At 34.2% G+C, this 19,955-nt stretch overlaps 1 protein-coding gene across 1 annotated transcript in view; it reads left to right on the forward strand.

Annotated features, from left to right (window-relative positions):
* The window catches only part of KYNU (kynureninase), a 147,296-nt gene that overhangs the window by 95,630 nt on the left and 31,711 nt on the right, over positions 1 to 19,955 (forward strand). Inside the window, exons 9-10 of the mRNA XM_001371076.3 lie at positions 1,735 to 1,833; positions 13,566 to 13,639. Of these exons, the coding sequence (XP_001371113.1) occupies positions 1,735 to 1,833; positions 13,566 to 13,639 (173 nt within the window). The remainder of the gene's footprint in view (positions 1 to 1,734; positions 1,834 to 13,565; positions 13,640 to 19,955) is intronic.

Raw genomic sequence — 19,955 nt, forward strand, 5'->3', positions numbered from 1 at the left:
GAAATCAGGGTCAGGTGACTTACCCATGTCACACAGCTAGGAAGTATCTGAATACAGATTTAAATCCAACATCTCCCATTTCTAGGTTTGGCTCTCTCTCCACTGAGACATCTGGTTGCCCTTCAATTCACTCCCCTTTTTGTTCCATCCTCTCAAATTTGGAGATCATTATTTTTTATAGGGAAAGTAAGTGTTAAAAATTTCTCAGTCTTGGAAAAGACAAGAACTGGAAGGGACCGTATAGATCATTGAGTTCAATCCCTTCATTTTATATATAAGGAATGTAAGGCACAGAGAGAAGTTGTTGAACCAAGAACACATGGAGTCTTGAATTTAGGTCTCCTGAATTCTAAAACAAGACTTTTGCAGATACACTATAGTACCCTCTACTTTGTCAGATGAATCAAACTTAATTAGGATAATTAGGTTCATAGCTACTCATGGAAAGAAAATTGGTATGCATCTTACAACACATCACATACCAGTGTTAATGAATGTCAAAGAAAGTGTGATGTCACAAAAGCTAGGAATTTAATAGTCATATACATTTTAATTCCCCAAATAATCATTACCCATAAATTATTTATAATAAAAAATGAAAGAAATGTTTCCTATTATCAATAAAATTTGTAATGCTTCCACATTTTGATATTGAAGAAAAGGTTTTCTATTTGCATAAAGAGGTATATTCCACTTTTAAAAAGAGCATTCCTTGGACGTTAAATGAGAATTAATTTTTTATAAACTTAATCTTTTTTGCATCAACCAGATTACATTACATTCATTATGTTTGAGGCATTTTTCTAAGCTTTAAGTGGAGCCTATGTCCTAATGAAACTGAAAACATGAAAATAAATGGGTTCACATAGGATGTATTCAAACTTTATGTATTTCAAAGTACCTCTCCAATAAATTATGCTTTATAAATTCATATTCTCACATTTCTGACTTACATAAAGTAGGAACATAACTAGTGTCCTCTTTGATCCACACACATTTTGTATAACAGATGCAGAATATTAAAATAGTTTTTGCTATTGACTTTATATTTAGATAAGAATTATTATGTTTTTTATAACACTTTACATTTTCACAAAGTGTTTACACTTAGATTTAGTCATTTGATCATACAATTCTGTAAGACAGAAATTTTTTCTTCCCATTTTATCAATGAGGAAGAAGAAAGTGAGGCTAAGAAAGACTACTTATTTAACAACGGTCCCACTAATAGTAAGTGATCTAATGAGAACTAGATCCTGGATTTCAGGACTGTTTTTAGTACATTTTTTTCCCATCAAGCCATGTAATTAATCATTTATTGAGTAGCTTCCATTCTTTCAAAACTAACACAGGCTTTGTGGAATATAACAGGAAAGTATGAGACAAAATTCCTATCTCCAGACATATTAAAGTAGAATTGGAAAAATAAAGCAATACTAATGAAACAATATAGGATAGTAAATAAATGGGTTATACATTAGAAAAAGTATTCCTTCTAGGGTACCTTTCTTTGATGTTTTCATTACCTCATTCTTAGCAATATTTTACTGATTAGCAGTTTCCAACCAAATTAATAAGAAATAAAGTACTATAATAAAGGAATCATTTTTTAAAAAAATCTGAATATTCTACTTTATGGTGTGGAAAGGCTTCATAATATATATCAAAAGACTCTGTCCTCAGCTACTCTGCCTAAGCACTAAGAAATTAAAAATATCTTGTATTTTCTTCCAGGGTTGCTTTGTTGGTTTCGATCTGGCTCATGCGGTTGGTAATGTTGAGCTTCACTTACATGACTGGGGAGTAGATTTTGCCTGTTGGTGTTCCTACAAGGTAAAAAAAAAAGTTTCATTTATTTATATTTTTGTTTCTAATATATGATTTAAATGGTCTTTGCTCTAATGAATGGAACTATTTTCCCCAGCTTCTATCTTAACTTCCCACACAGTGGCATCATCCCATCCTATGTAGTTCTTGTTCTTATAGTTAGATTATTAAGCCTTGGAATATTTATAGAATGTAGTAAAGGCCTTCTTCTCATCTAACCAGGGGGTAGCAATAAGTCTTTTTCAAATAGATAACTTTGAGAGTTCTGAAAGTTTGCATGCCCCTAGCCTTTCCCTGAGATCCTGGAATTGCACAACATTAAATATACCCAAGGAAGCAGCAACAGGACCAGTACAGATCTTACCTCCTTAAGTGAACTCAAGCACAACACTACAAATTGAGACTAGCATCAGGAAATGGGCTGGAAGCATGAGAAAATAGAAAAAAACTTCTAAAGAATTAATATGGTATTGGAAAAGCTCATGACATCAACCCAGGAGATAATGACTCCAAAACATCTATAAGCAAAGTCTCAGCAGGAAAAATAAAGGCAGACTGGATAAAAATTTATCTACAATGGAAGAAATAATGCAAGAGTTAAAAACAGAAGTGATTGCTTCATTGAAATCCGAGTACTGAAAGAAAAAAATTGAAAAGAAATGAGATTTGTGGGCAGTTAGGTGGTTCAGTGGATTGAGAATCAGGTCAAGAGACAGGATGTCCTGACTGGAAATCTGGCCTTAGATACTTCCTTGCTGTGTGACCCTGAGAAATTCACTTAAACTCCATTTCCTAGCTCATACTGCTCTTCACCTTGGAAACAATACGCAGTATTGATTCTAAGAAGGAAGGGAAGCATTTAAAAAAAAGAAAAGAAAGAAATGAGTTATGGAAGAAAGGATTGAAAGGGAATTCATTAAATTAAATTTAATTAATTAAATGAAAGCTTTGTACAAGAGGTACAAAATTTTGCCCAAGCAACAAAATCCCTCAAAAATCAGAATGTATCAAAGAGCAGCCAAATGACTCCATTAGACAAGAAACACTAAAATAAAGGCAAAAGACTGAAAAAATAGAAGAAAATGAGAAATATTATATAAAAATAAAAGTGAACTGGAAAAGGGGATTAAGAATTTTGGGACTATTATAAACAACAACAAAAAAACATCTAGCCAACATTTTTCAAGACATTTCTTTAAAATATTGCCTAAATTTATTAGAACCAGAAGCAATGGAAATAGAAAGAATCTATCTCTTATTTTTTGAAAGAAATCCCCAAATGAAAACTCCTAGGAACATCAGAGCCAAAATCTAAAGTTTTCACATCAAAGCAAAAATACTACAAGGAGTCAGAAAGGAAGAATTCAAGTACAGAGGAGTCATAGTCAGAATCACATAGGACTTAGCCACCACTGTAAAGGAGCAGAGAACTTAGAATACAATATTCAGAAGGCAGGAATATAGACTTACAGCCAATAATAACTTACCTAGCAAAAATGTGTATAATGCTCCAAGGGGAAAATTTGATTTTTAATGAAATACTGGTCTTTCAAGAATCCCTAATGAAAAGACCAAAGCTGTATAGAAACTTTGATGTTCAAACAGAAGCATGAGGAAACATTGGAAGATAAATACAAATAAAAATGATAAAAAGAATAAATATGGATTTAAAAAACTTAAATTTATATACAGAAAAATTATATGTTATATCACCCTCTGAACCCTTATCATCATCAGGAATCATAGGGAGAATCAAATTACATGAGGCCTTCATGTGGTTCTATTACATCTTGGTGATTTTAAGATAACAATGGAAAGAAGTAGGAAGAGGTATGACATGAAGGCAGGGTGAGGAAGGGGAAGGAAGGATAAGAAATTTTATCTCATCCTTATAAAATGAGTGCATAAATATATATATATATATATATACATATATATATATATATATCTTTTCAACAAGGTGGGAGGAAGTTGGAGAAGCAGCTGACATTTGAACCTCACTCTCTTTTGGACTGTTTAAAAGGAAGAATACACATGCTGAAATATATTTGATTCAAGTGGGAAAAAATAGGAAAAGAGAGGAGGGAATTAGATGGAAAGAAGATTATTAGAAGAATTTGTGCCAAACAAAATTTAAGGATATACAAACATATTTTAACACTTTTTGAGACAAAGTTGGAAATCTGAGGTCATGCCATAAATTGGTAATGGATGAACAAGTTATGATTAATAAATTAGATGGAAAATATTGTGCAATTAGAAATGATGGAATGTTCTTTTAAAAATCTGCAAATTCATGTATAAACTGGTGCATAGTAAAGTGAATAGAAGCAGGGAAACAAATTTATGACAAAAATATTGTAAAGACAAGCAACTTTGAAAGAATTAAGAACCCAAAGCAAACACAATTGCAGTGGAATAATAAAAAAATATATATACTATCTATGTCCTCATAGAGATGAGGGACTCAGTGCAGAAAAAAGAAAAAAATATTTTTTTCAATGTACCCAATGCAGAATTTGTTTTTATTGATTATATGTTTATAATGGGTTTTGTTTTTCTTTTGTTCTCAACCTTTGGGAGGGAAGTGGTTGCAAGTCAAGAATGAGAATGAAGAATTTTCTTGACGGAAACAAAATGTTTTTATTTTTTAAAAAGATAATTGAGAGATTAGGAAAGATAGATTTAGCAACCAATATACTTGAGAACACAGGATAGAATGGAATCACTTGTGCAAGTAGAGAGGTTGGCCCTGGGCAGAGAGATGCTACCTCATCTTATGAGAGAGGAGTGAAGGGGAAATAATAACAGAAGGCATCTAGATAAAGAAGGTATAAGAGGGTGCTTCTTGTTAAATGACAAGGAAGTTTTTCAATAAAATATGGGACAAAGTTCTCAGCTGAGTGGTGGAGGTAGGTTTGGGGGGACATGGGATTTTTGAGGAGGAAAGAAAAGGTTTGGAAAAGCCTCAATTGAATGTAATAAAGAGATAATTAAGGAGGTATAAAAGGATTGTCAGCCTGGCAACAGTGAGTGCCCCCTTGACTTTATGTAACATAAATACAGAGTGGACCCAGATAAGCCAGATCATCCCTACCAAGATAACATATATAAATCTGAGAAAAGAATGACAAACATAGATGGGAAACAGAATCTCCTGGGCCTTCTATGGTGATCTATCCTTATCAGAGATGATAATGGAATTTAAATTCTGTGACTTTGCTACATATTTTATTTTATCAAGATTGACACTTGGTTTTAAAGCAAAATAAATTTTAAGTATATGCTCTAAAATTAACAATAGATCCTTTAGCAAAATTTTAAAGGTTTACTTTTTATCTTCTATTTTTACATTACCTTTTTCAGCCAATGTTGTTTATTTTTTAAACTTGTATTCATTATTTCTTTTCAAAGTAAAAATAAAACCTAGAATGACAATAGCAAGTCCTCCCACCCCCCCACCTCCCAAACAAAGGATTTTTTTCTTTCTTTCATACTCTTAATGCTCAATGTCAGATTAAGGACTCTTGGTGTCTTAGAAAAAAATATCAAATTTGCATCTTGATTTTATGCACTGATAGGAAATTTGAAACTAGAAGATTTGTAACGTCTTGGACATGATTTTAATTTTTCAGTACTCCCCTTGTTCTCTTTTTTCTTTTATCAAACATATTCCAATAGGATGATTTCAATATTAGATGCAGGGTACATATTTCAATTTATAGAATGTGTTCACTTTCCTCAAGATACAGCACATTAGTGGTAACTGATTATCTGTTAGAAATGTTTTACTCCATACTTTAATTGAATTTAAAATATTTTATTTTAGATTTAATTGAATTTATTGTTTAAAACATATAAATGCATTTTATCCTAAAAGAACTACCAATACCCTTACAAACACCCCTCAAAAAATACAACAGGACTTCTGGGTAATCATGGCTGCAATCTAGACACCATACGCTTCCTCTCCCTGGCACCAAATGAAATAGACTACATCAAAGGAGCATAAAAATCACCTTTGGAGGAACAGAAGTACTCCCCAGTACTCCCCAGTACCCCACAGAGGCGAAGGTACATGGGGTTTGAACATTTCCACTCTATAATAAGAAGGAGGAAAATCTTGCACAGAAACGTGAACTTAGCCTCCCTTCCCCCCTCCCACCTCCCCCACCAAACCAGAGTGAACTACTGGAGTGCTCACTGGGACAGCAAGTGAGTGGGGAATGTCTCTCTCTGGGGGGGGGGGGCACTCCATGGTCCTTGGGATCTGGGGACTGCCAGGAAAAAACATCTCAGGGCGGTGTCAGGGGAGAACCCTGCACTGAGCATAGGGGGTCCACAGAGCTGTACTCGGGGCTGTTGAGCTGAGCATCTGGGCAGAGCTAAACACCAGGGACAGACCACGCGCTGATTATCTGGGTGGAGCTGAACACCTGGGCAGTGTGGCTGTGATCAGGGTCCCTAAGAAGCACTCTAAGAAACCTCGGAAGCTGGGAAGAACTAGTCTGAGGCCACCTAAATTCACAGAAAACCCTTCCATATTACCCAGACCCCAGACCAAAAAGGAAAGGGGAATAAAACCACCAAAGGGATGGCTCACATGGCCCAAAATCAAGTCTCCAGGAGGAAAGAGAAAAAGATGACTATTGAAAACTTTTATGGTGGAAGTACCCAAGGAAAAGAGGAGAATGAGGAGGAAATCCAAAAAAAATCAGAACATGCCTCCCAAAATGAAAACTATCAATAAGCTCTGGAAGATCTCAAACTGGAACTTATCCAAAAGATGGAAACCTGGAAAGAAAAATGGGAGAAAGAGATCATCAGTCTGACAGATAAGATTGCTCAATTGGAAAAAGAGCTCAAAGCATCCAATAGAAGAGCAGACAAAGCTGAAAAAGCAAAACCAGTCCCTAACAACCAGAATTAAGCAACTCGCAGAAAGTGAGATCATAAAACAGCAAGAATCAATAAAGCAAACCCCAAAAATTAATGAATTAGAAGAAAACATAAAATATCTCACTGAGAAGGCCACAGACTTGGAAAACAGAGGGAGAAGAGACAATGTCCAAATTATCGGTCTCCCAGAAAAAAACAGAGATAAACAATAAACTCGATATTATTCTACAGGAGATTATAAAAGAAAATTGCTGCCACGTTCTCGAGCAAGGGGAAAAAATGGAAATAGAAAGGGTTCATAGAACACCCTCTATACTAAATCCCCAAAGACAACCTCTAGGAATGTAATTGCCAAATTCAAGAGCTTCCAAGAAAAGGAGAAAATCCTACAAGAAGCCAAGAAGAGGAGCTTCAGATATAGTGGGGCTCCAATAAGGATCACACATGACTTAGCGGCTAACACACTAAGAGACCTGAAAGCATGGAACACGATATTTAGAAAGGCAAGAGAGCTGGGTCTCCAACCGAGAATCAACTACCCAGCAAAAATTACTATATACTTCTAGGGGAAAGTATGGGCAATCAACAAAATAGAAGATTTCTAAGCATTTGCTAAGAAAAGACCAGAACTTAGTGGAAAATTTGATATCCAAGCACAGAAAGCAAGAGAAACATGAAAAGGTAAATATGAAAGAAAGGGAAAAGGAGATAAATCTTATCTTTTTCTTTAAGTCAAACTCTCTTCTATAAGGACTACATTTACATCAAATTATATATATATATTAATATGGGGGGAAATGTTTTGTGTAACTCTCAAAAATTGTGTGCATCATAAGAGTAGTTAGAAGAAACATGCATAGGGAAAGATTGGGGCATTAAGAAGATTTGGGGAAAGTGGGAGCAAAGAAAGGAAAAGGGAGGGGGAAACCGTTGATAACACTAAGACTTACTTCAAGAAATAGGGGGGGACTTAATAGAATAATCATTCCCATATAAAGATACACATGGGAAGGGGAGGGGAAGAACTCTCATATTAGAAGGAGAGGAAGAGAGCGTGAAGTGGAATTACTTAAACCTTACTCTCAGTGAAAGCAAATATGAGAGGGAAGAACATCTAGATACAGTGGGATCCTGAATTCTATCTTATCCATTAGGGCAAGAAAGAAAGGAAAATTAAGGAGGGGGAGAGGGGAGGGAGTATAAAAAGGGAGGGAAGGAGAGGAGGGAGGGGAATGGAGCATAAAAATGGAGGGGCTAGAAAGGGAAGCATCTCAAAGGAGGGGACTAGGGGAATTGACCTAAAGTAAATCACTGGTTCAAAAGGAGATAGCTTAAGAAGAAAGGTCAGAACTAGGGGAAGATATCAAAATGCCAGCGAATCCACAAATGACAATCATAACTTTGAACGTGAATGTGATGAACTCACCCATAAAATATAGACAAATAGCAGATTGGATTAGAACCCCAAACCCTACCATTTGTTGTCTTCAAGAAACACATATGAGGCGGGTTGACACTCACAAGGTTAGAATTATAGGTTGGAGTAAGACCTTTTGGGCCTCAACTGATAGAAAGAAGGCAGGAGTTGCAATCATGATATCTGACAAAGCCAAAGCAAAAACAGACCTGATCAAAAGGGATAGGGAAGGTAAATATATTCTGTTAAAAGGGAGTATAGACAATGAGAAAATATCACTAATCAACATGTATGAACCAAATGGTATAGCATCCAAATTTTTAATAGAGAAACTAGGAGAATTAAAGGAGGAAATAGACAGTAAAACCATATTAGTGGGAGACTTGAACCAACCACTATCAAATTTAGATTAATCAAACCAAAAAATAAACAAGAAAGAGGTAAAAGAGGTGAATGAAATCTTAGAAAAATTAGAGTTAATAGACATATGGAGAAATATAAATAGGGACAAAAAGGAATACACCTTCTTTTCAGCACCACATGGCACATTCACAAAAATAGATCATACAGTAGGTCACAGAAACATGGCACTCAAATGCAGAAAAGCAGAAATAATAAATGCAGCCTTTTCAGATCACGAGGCAATAAAAATATTGATCGGTAAGGGTACATGAAGAGCCAAATCAAAAATTAATTGGAAATTAAATAATATGATACTCCAAAATCAGATAGTTAGAGAAGAAATCATAGAAACAATTAATAATTTCATTGAAGAAAATGACAAAGGTGAGACATCCTTTCAAACCTTATGGGACACAGCCAAGGCAGTACTTAGATGAAAATTCATATCCCTGAGAGCATATATTAACAAATTAGGGAGGACAGAGATCAAGGAATTAGAAATGCAAATCAAAAAACTTGATTTCATTATTATTTATTATCGTTTATTAATTAATTATCAATTATTATTTTATATATTTATGATTATATTAATAAAAATATTATTAATTATTAATTTAAAACCCCAAGAAGAAAACCAAACTAGAGATCCTAAAAATTAAGGGAGAAATTAATAAAATTGGAAGCGACGGAACTATTGAGCTAATAAACAAGACTAGAAGCTGGTACTTTGAAAAAACAGACAAAATAGACAAAATAGACAAATAGACAAAGTACTGGTCAATCTAATTAAAAAAAGGAAAGAAGAAAGGCAAATTAACAGCATCAAGGATGAAAAGGGGGATCTCACCACCAATGAAGAGGAAATTAAGGCAATCATTAAAAACGACTTTGCCCAACTATATGGCAATAAATATACCAACCTAGGGGATATGGATGAATATTTACAAAAATATAAATTGCCTAGACTAACAGAAGAACAAATAGATTTCTTAAATAATCCCATATCAGAAAAAGAAATCCAACAGGCCATCAAAGAACTTCCTAAGAAAAAATCTCCAGGGCCTGCCGGATTCACCAGTGAATATTATCAAACATTCAAAGAACAGCTAACTCCAATACTATACAAACTATTTGACATAATAAGCAAAGAGGGAGTTCTACCAAACTCCTTTCATGACACAAACATGGTACTAATTCCTAAGCCAGGCAGGTCAAAAACAGAGAAAGAAAATTATAGACCAATCACCCTAATGAATATAGATGCAAAAATCTTAAGTAGGATACTAGCAAAAAGACTCCAGCAAGTGATCAGAAGGGTCATCCACCATGATCAAGTAGGATTTATCCCAGGGATGCAGGGCTGGTTCAATATTAGGAAAACCATCCACATAATTGACCACATCAACAAGCAAACCAGCAAGAACCACATGATTATCTCAATAGATGCAGGAAAAGCCTTTGATAAAATACAAGACCCATTCCTACTAAAAACACTAGAAAGGCTAGGAATAGAAGGGTCATTCCTCAAAATAATAAAAAGTGTATATATCTAAAACCATCAACTAATATCATCTGCAATGGGGATAAACTAAATCCATTCCCATTAAGATCAGCAGTGAAACAAGGATGCCCATTATCATCTCTATTATTTGACATTGTACTAGAAACACTACCAGTAGCAATTAGAGAAGAAAAAGAAATTGAAGGCATTAAAATAGGCAAGGAGGAGACCAAATTATCGCTCTTTGCAGATGACATGATGGTCTACTTAAAGAATCCAAGAGATTCAACCAAAAAGCTAATCGAAATAATCAACAACTTTAGCAAAGTTGCAGGATACAAAATAAACCCACATAAGTTATCAGCATTTCTATATAATTCCAACACAGCCCAGCAGCAAGAACTAGAAAGAGAAATCCCATTCAAAATCACCTTAGACAAAATTAAATACTTAGGAATCTATCTCCAGAGACAAACACAGGAACTATATGACCACAACTACAAAACACTTTCCACACAACTAAAACTAGCCTTGAACAATTGGAAGAACATTAACTGCTCATGGGTAGGACGAGCCAATATAATAAAAATTACCATCCTACCCCAACTCATCTCTCTATTTAGTGCTATACCCATGGAACTTCCAAAAAAATTTTTACTGATTTAGAAAAAACCATAACAAAGTTCATTTGGAAGAACAAAAGATCAAGGATATCCAGGGAAATAATGAAAAAAAAAATACAAAGGAAGGGGGCCTTGCAGTCCCAGATCTCAGACTATATTATAAAGCAGCGTTCATCAAAACAATTTGGTACTAGCTAAGAGACAGAAAGGAGGATCAGTAGAATAGACTGGGGGCAAGTGACCGCAGCAAGACAGTATATGACAAACCCAAAGACCCCAGCTTTTGGGACAAAAATCCACTATTTCATAAAAACTGCTGGGAAAATTGGAGGACAGTGTGGGAAAGATTAGGTTTAGATCAACACCTCACACCCTACACCAAGATCAATTCAAAATGGGTGAATGACTTGAACATAAAGAAGGAAACTATAAGAAAATTAGGCGAACACAGAATAGCATACATGTCAGACTTTTGGGAAGGGAAAGACTTCAGAAGGAACAAGAATTAGAAAGAGTTACAAAATGCAAAATAAATAATCTGGAATACATCAAATTAAAAAGTTTTTGTACAAACAAAACCAATGTAACCAAAATCAGAAGGGTAGAAACAAATTGGGAAACAATCTTCATAAAAACCTCTGACAAAGGTTTAATTACTCAAATTTACAAAGAACTAAATCAATTGTACAAAAAATCAAGCTATTCTCCAACTGAGAAATGGGCAAGGGACATGAACAGGCAGTTCTCAGCCAAAGAAATCAAAACTATTAATAAGCACATGAAAAAGTGCTCTACATCCCTTATAATCAGAGAGATGCAAATCAAAACATCTCTGAGGTATCACCTCACACCTAGCAGATTGGCTAACATGACAGCTATGGAAAGTAATGAATGCCGGGTGGGATGTGACAAAGTGGGGACACTAATTCATTGCTGGTGGAGTTGTGAATTGATCCAGCCATTCTGGAGGGCAATTTGGAACTATGCCATAAGGGTAATAAAAGACTGTCTGCCCTTTGATCCAGCTATAGCACTGCTGGGTTTGTACCCCAAAGAGATAATAAGGAAAAAGTTTTGTACAAGAATATTCATAGTTTCACTCTTTGTGGTGGCCAAAAATTGGAAAATGAGGGGATGCCCATCAATTGGGGAATGGCTGAACAAATTGTGGTATATGTTGGTGATGGAATAATTTTGTGCTAAAAGGAATAATAAAGTAGAGGATTTCCATTGAGACTGGAACAACCTCCAGGAAGTGATGCAGAGTGAAAGAAGCAGAACCAGGAGAACATTGTACACAGAGACTGATACACTGTGGTACAATCAAAGGTGATGGACTTCTCCATTAGTGGCAATGCAATGTTCCTGAACAATCTGCAGGGATCTAAAAAATACTATCCACAAGCAGAGGATAAACTGTGGGAGTAAAGACACCGATGAAAAGCAACTGCTTGACTACAGGGGTTGAGGGGATATGACTGAGGAGAGACTAAATGAACATTCTAATGCAAATACCAACAACAGGGAAATGGGTTCGAGTCAAGAACACATGTGATAACCAGTGGAATTGTGCGTCAGCAATGGGAGAGGGAAAGATGGTGGGACAGGGGGCGGGGAGGAAAAGAAAATGATCTTTGTTTCCAGTGAATAATGTTTAGAAATGACCAAATAAAATAATATTTAAAATTTAAAAAAGTACAACAGCCTATTGTATTGTTTTGTGTGATAATATATTTATATCCCAGATTGAATTGCTTGTCAGCTTCAGGAATAGGGAGGGAGGAAGGGAAGGAGACAAAATGAATCAGACATTTGTGGAAATTTGTTATTAAAATAAAAGAAAAAGAAAAAAGAAAAGTAGAAGATAATTGGTCTTCTCAAAATTATAGTCAATGGGGGATGAAACAATAAAAAATACTATGTACAAATAATGTACATGGTTTTCACATGAGATTCACTATAAATGCTACACTTGAACCATATTTTTTTTCAATTTATGATCACATCTTCCAAATAATCCTACATATGAAGTGATCTTACCATATATCCTTCATTACTTTTGGTGTTACCTATAACCTTTCCCTGTTACTATTGTGGTATGAACAGGTGGATATGAATGTGACTTTTTCATCTGACTAATTCCCGCAATGTGAACTCCAAGGATGCAATTTATAAAACTGAATTTAATATGTAGTTGAATGATATAGATTAGTAAGTTGGACAAACTAAATATTTTTATTCTGTTAACCTAACTACATATTTATTTAAACACAATCATAAAAATAATTACTTTTGTCCCATCTTACCAATGTAACTTAAAAAAACCTGTTAGATCGGGGATAATTTCTGAGGAATATCTCTCAAGATTATGATTCATTGAGACAACTTCCTAGATCTAATCCTATAATCAATTTAGTAGTAACCTAATATAGTCCAGACTATTTTCCATTTATTGTCAAGTATATTCTATGGGATAAAAATGGATTGCTAAAGCCTTACTGAATTACATCAATCAGTTTTTCCTATATTTACCAGATGTATATTTTTGCTACATGTAGAGATCTGATTATTTTGACAGGAGGACATGTTCTTTGCAAAATTAACCATATTTATTTAATCTCTAATAACCTGTTTTCTTAGTATTGCCAAAAGTTGTTTTTTGCATTTTTTCTCAAAACTGTTTTTCATTTATTTATCATTAGTCATTTACCATCTAAAAATCTAATTTGACTATTAGGTCTTATCCTCAAATGGTAGCTAAATAAGAAAACAACAACAACAATAATTAAAATGAGTTAATATGTTCAAATACTATGAATTTTGTCTCTTGAAATATTTCAAATTTAACTTCATTATATAATTTTTAAAATGTATATATTTTAATTTCTCTGTCTAGTATTTAAATTCAGGAGCGGGAGCCCTTGCTGGTATCTTCATTCATGAAAAGCATGCATATACAATGAAACCAGCGTAAGTATCTTTATTCAAATAAAAAATTCAATTAGTTTCCTCTATATTGTTCTGTGGCAGTGGATAAAATATTTATTCAGAAATTTGTGAAATTTAAGTTGAGCTCTTCCTAGGGCTTTTATCCAATGAGAATTTGAGTAAATTATAATTATTTTAAATGTTCCATTAGTAATCATAGATGATCTCTCTAGGGTATAGTTGTTTGAATAAGAAATTTAATCATAAAAAGAGATAACATTAACATTTTTAAAGTAATTCACTAAGCCCAAAAGATAGTTTAATATAAAGAGAATACTTTAAATATTCTTTTTTAAAACTATACTTTAAATTTTTTCAGCTGTCTCACATTCATGCACAAATCAAAGGAAACTTCAGTGCTGTGTCTAATAGCTTCTTCAATGTGGCATGTTTTTATTAAAATTATACCTACTTTAAAAGCTGGAGATAGGTGAGGAACCACCAGAGGAATATTGCCTGTTCTCAAATGCTTTACAATCCATGAAAAACTGGAGTAGCTGAACGACAGATTGACTGTGTAAAAATGTAATACTTTTATATTTTATATCACATTCTCATTTTTCAGGGGCACTAGGAATGTGGATTTAATATCATAAAAAATGTACACCTTTTCTTGTTGGTTAGAAAACTTATGGACACTTCCTTTTATTTTTATCTGGTACCAAGACTAAATCATATTCTGGAAAGGGGGGTGGTAAATAGTTACAACTCTTGTGTTCGAGTATATATGATGACTAGACTGTCTAGACTCTTAATAGATAATATAATAATATTTGATTAGTTTCTGAGGCTTCTCAGGCATTGGCAAAGTGATATAATCTTTACAAGAATTACACTCCCTTTTCATTTGAATCAGTAATATAGTTAGGAGAATGTCAGAGTGTCTGGAGTTTTGTGCCTATAAACTCTCTAAATTTAAGATAATTTTCTGAAATTCATTTGAACTTTCCTAAACCTTTTAGGAGTTGTTAGTTTTAGTAGCTAATAGTTTTAATTATACTGATACTTTGAAAGGTGGCAATCTTTATTTGTGATTCTCTTCAAAAATGGGCATTTAACTGTCACCCAACATCTTTGAAATGATCAAAGGGATTTTCCAAATCAAAACATATTTTATGTTTTTTGAAATAAAATATTATCTGCTCCTGTTTCAGTGAAACTTGTTTCAAACATTTTCTAACAGAATAATTTGTAATACATTAAATGTTCTTGAACATAGTTTCTTGTCTTCCCCTTAACCACAAATTTTTGTTCTCCACACCATGTTTTTCATTATATTTACTTCACTGGTTTTTATTGATTTGGGTATTCCTTCCACTGGCAGAGATAACATTATCTCTGTAACTTAGTAGATGGTCTTGGAGAAATGGCGTGGCTTACAAATTCATCATATTGCAGTCAACTTGGTATTGAGATTTTTCTAAATTTAACTGGATAGTTCCTTAGACTTGAGGCAAATAGTCAGTTAATGAGGCTATACTCAAAGGCCTTTCAGTTTGGTAAGATCTACCAGAACATGTGTTCACCCTGAAAGACGTTCTAGAAACTATGCTTACCTCTATGTCATGATGAAGCACTAAAATTTAATGGGGGATCATTGTATTCTGTAATACAAAAAGATCAGCTTTTATTACTTAAGATAAAAAAACATAACTACACAGTAAGGACTAAGTACAAGACACAAATATAAGAAAACATCATGGTCCAAAATTAAATGTAAGGCCTAGAGTTGCATATCATATTGTATATGTTTATTGTCTCGGTCCCCAAAAATGTTTTGGCCTTCATTCTGAAAATAGCCCTTTTTTAATTTTTATGATTTCCTAAAGCATTGCTTGAGCTATGATCTCCACAAGAAAGAAAACATGTTTAATGGAAAAAAATTGGGAAGTTCCCATAATTACTAATTTAGGTATTAAGAGATAACTTGCCTACATTCTCAATTTTCTCAAGTAAATAAACAGATAAATAATATATTATCTTTTTAATGCACAAGATTGTTTTATGTATAAAATGAAAATGATATAGTGAATGTGCTTTGAAAAAAATTAGAAGGTATCAAGGCTGGATTTTTCCCTCTTGACTAAACAACTGGTTAAACTTTCTAATCTCAGTCTGGGTACTTCTCTCTATACCCTCATGCTTGTGGTCTTCTGACAATCTCTTTTTAAGAGCCTGGACTAGCTAGAATGCCTTCACTATAGCTTCTCCTTGGATTTCTTGATCATTTCCCAATTCAATGCTTTTTTTCTTTCTTTTCTTACATTTTGGGTAGAGTAGCTGTTCTGCTTCTACTAATTCTGTCATTTTGAAAATAATCTGTGTGTTGTAGGTATTTAGTTTTTAATAGAACCATACAAAATGAGGGTAATAATTCTTGTTCTACATATCTAACTAGGTTGTTGTGAAGAAAGTATAATGTAAACATCAATGAATTATTAAATGCATTAGTACAATAATGTTTCCTAATGTATGCAATCCCTGGAATTAGAGGCCTAGAAATGTATACATTAGCAGCAGCATCATATATCAATGGCATACACTACATCAATTATCTCATCCATCTGAGAGCTTTCTTACTCTATACAGTACTGTAACTTGGATGATAGAAGTTTCCTGCTTTTGATTTCTTCTCCATACTAATTAGGAAAAATGAGAATAACAATGAAGAATCTAGTTCTATTTCTGATACAATAAACAGAACAAGATAAAATATGCAATCTGAAGCCTTGTAATGCAATCCATGTTCTAATCCACAGGCAAAAAAAATTGTTTCTATCTAGGAGTTAGGGAATTGTCATTATAGTGATAAATCAGCACACCTCTGAGTGAACACTTCTAGACTAGAACAATAGCCTGGGTATTTGAGAACAGACAGGCAAATAAACCATCCATACCATGTAAAGAACTACTTATCCTGATAAAACGTTAACGCTCTAAAAATACAGAACCATCAAATTCAAATTTACCATGTACTTCTTTACTGCCTGGTTAATAAGAATAATTGTACTAGATGCTGGTGATATAAAAATGACAAGTTATATGATCTTTGATCTCAAGAAAGTTATAATTGAGTGAGAGATAAGACATTTAAACAAATAACAATATCACAAAATCATTAAAGGTATATGAGAGAACAAATATAGCCTGAAAGATTCAAAGAAAGAATAATCATTTCCAACCAAGAAAATTAGGGGAGACTTCCTTGAGCAGATAACTTCAGCAAGATTATGAAAGATGTAAAGATGTAAATAGGCTGAAATGAGGAGAGAATCTGTTACATGCAAAGGTGAAAAAATGTTCAAAAATTCATAGAGACAGGAGCAAGAATCAATTAGTTTTCCAGTTTGAGTGGCATATGACTCATGAAGAGAAATACTATAAAGAAGACTGGAAAGACCATGTTGCCCAAATTATTACATGAAGTTGTCATAGGACTGGTCTTGCTACTTTCATTGTTTATTCATTCCAATTCATCCTCCATTCATTCAATCTTCTGCTTTCTGAAACAGGTCTACCCATGTCAAATACCACCACTTCTCACAATGAGAGTAACTAATTCCTTGTATCCCTAGTATCAAGTACAAAATACATCATTTGGCATTTAAAGCCTGGAATAATTTGATCCCTTGTTATCTCTCCAATCTTCTCTCATTTTATTCCCCTCCACAAAATCTCTAATCTAGCTATCCTGATGTATTCAGAGTTCTTGAACATGACCCTCCATCTTACATTGTTGGTCTGATCATCTCCTATCTCTTAACTACTGTACCCTCTCCTCCCCACCACTGACTTCTCTGGTTTCTCTCAGCTCAAGGCCATCTTCCACAAGAGACATGCCCACTTCACACAATCTTCTAATATTTTCCTTTCAGTTTACCTTCAGTCTATGTGGTATATTTCTGGTATATATCAATTTAAATGCTCTCTATCACATTATAACATATAATCCTTGAAATCAGAGAATGATTTTTTGTCTTTTTTGCCCTTTTGCCAATATCCCCAGTTCTTATGTAGCACAGTGCCTGCCACAAAGTAAGCCTTATTGAAACATTAACTACAGTTAGATGGACAATCTATTGAGTTATAAATTACATGCATTTTGGACAGAATTATAAAGGAGCACACTGGAATGAATTTAGGGAGTGGTGCAACATTTTCAGTGATTCCAAGTTGTTCTCTGCTCCTAACCACTGGGTAATATTATCTTGATGACTTCATACTGATATTGCTACAAATCATGGGTCATCATGATATCAAAGTAGTCAGTTACAGGTGACCCAATAAGCAATGGAAAAATTCCCCAAAAAATGAATATACTATGAAATGTTACCAATGTGTATGTGGGAAGTGGCCTCAGAAAAATATGATTGCACCAACTGAGTTAGCTTTCGACTGAAGCAAGGATAACAGAGGGGCAGCCTTTGTAGGTGCAAAATAGCAAAAGTAGATCTAGAACATGATTTCAGACATAATGGATTGGATCTCCATGAAGGATTTATGGAAGGGATAATCACAATTTTCACAAGAAAAGCTATGAGTTACATATAATCTGCATGGAGATAAGGGATATTTACATTGATAAAAGTATTCTTTGAAAGTAGAAAATAAAAACAATTGGGAAATCCTGAAGAATGTTAAACAAAGGAGTCATATATTTTAGTCAATCAGTAAGCTAAGTACTTCCATTATGCTAAGTTCTAAAGGCTCAAAAGAGTCAAAAGACAGTACCTGCCTTTCCAAATTCAATGTTTTTTCTCTTTCTTATTATTTATTATTATTTTAGGATTAGGAAGGATGGTTTATAGACTGGAGAGGTAGAAGTCTAATAATAATTCAGAAGGAGGATAATGAGCACACCTGATTAAAAGGGATAGTTCATGTAAATGGAAAAGAGAGATTGAAAGTAAAATTTTTTGAACATCATTTTATTTGGTCATTTCCAAACATTATTCATTGGAGACAAAGATTATTTTCTTTTCTTCCCCTCCCCAGCTCTCCCATAATCGATGCGTGATACCACTGGGTATCACATGTGTTCTTGATTCAAACCCATTTCCATGTTGTGGATATTTGCATTAGAGTGTTCATTTAGAGTCTATCCTCAGTCATATCCCCTCAGCCCCTGTAGTCAAGCAATTGCTTTTCCTTGGTGCTTTTACTCCCACAATTTGTCCTTTGCTTGTGGATAATGTTTTTTCTCCTAGATCCCTGCAGATTGTTTAGGGACACTGCATTGACACGAATGGAGAATTCTATTATGTTCGATTGTGCCACAGTGTATCAGTCTCTGTGTACAATGTTTTCCTGGTTCTGCTCCTTTTGTTCTGCATCACTTCCTGGAGGTTGTTCCAGTCTCAATGGAAATCCTCCACTTTATTATTCCTTTTAGCACAATAGTATTCCATCACCAACATATACCACAATTTGTTCAGCCATTCCTCAATTGAAGGACATCCTCTCATTTTCCAATTTTTGGCCACCACAAACAGCGCAGCTATGATTATTCTTGTACAAGTCTTTTTCCTTATTATCTCTTTGGGGTACAGATCCAGAAATGCTATGGATGGATCAAAGGGCAGACAGTCTTTTATTGCCTTTTAGGCATAGTTCCAAATTGCCCTCCAGAATGGTTGGATCAATTCACAACCCCACCAGCAATGAATTAATGTCCCTACTTTGCCACATCCCACCCGGCATTCGTTACTTTCCTTTGCTGTCATGTTAGCCAATTTGCTAGGTGTGAGGTGATACCTCAGAGTTGTTTTGATTTGCATCTCTCTGATTATGAGATTTAAAACACTTTTTCATGTGCTTATTTATAGTTTTGATTTCTTTATCTGAAAACTGCCTGTTCATGTCCCTTGCCCATTTCTCAATTGGAGAATGGCTTGATTTTTTGTACAATTGATTTAGTTCTTTGTAAATTTGAGTAATTAAACCTTTGTCAGAGGTTTTTATGAAGATTGTTTCCCAATTTGTTACTTCCCTTCTGATTTTAGTTACATTGGTTTTGTTTGTACAACAACTTTTTAGTTTGATGTAGTCAAAATTATTTATTTTACATTTTGTGACTCTTTCTAAGTCTTGTTTGGTTTAAAAATCTTTCCCTTTCCACAGATCTGACATGTGTACTATTCTGTGTTCACCTAATTTACTTATAGTTTCCTTCTTTATGTTCAAGTCATTCACCCATTTTGAATTGATCTTGGTGTAGGGTGTGAGGTGTTGATCCAAACCTAATCTCTCCCACACTGTCTTCCAATTTTCCCAGCAGTTTTTTATCAAAAAGTAGATT

This window comes from Monodelphis domestica, chromosome 4, assembly GCF_027887165.1.
Source record: "Monodelphis domestica isolate mMonDom1 chromosome 4, mMonDom1.pri, whole genome shotgun sequence".
NCBI lineage: Eukaryota > Metazoa > Chordata > Mammalia > Didelphimorphia > Didelphidae > Monodelphis > Monodelphis domestica.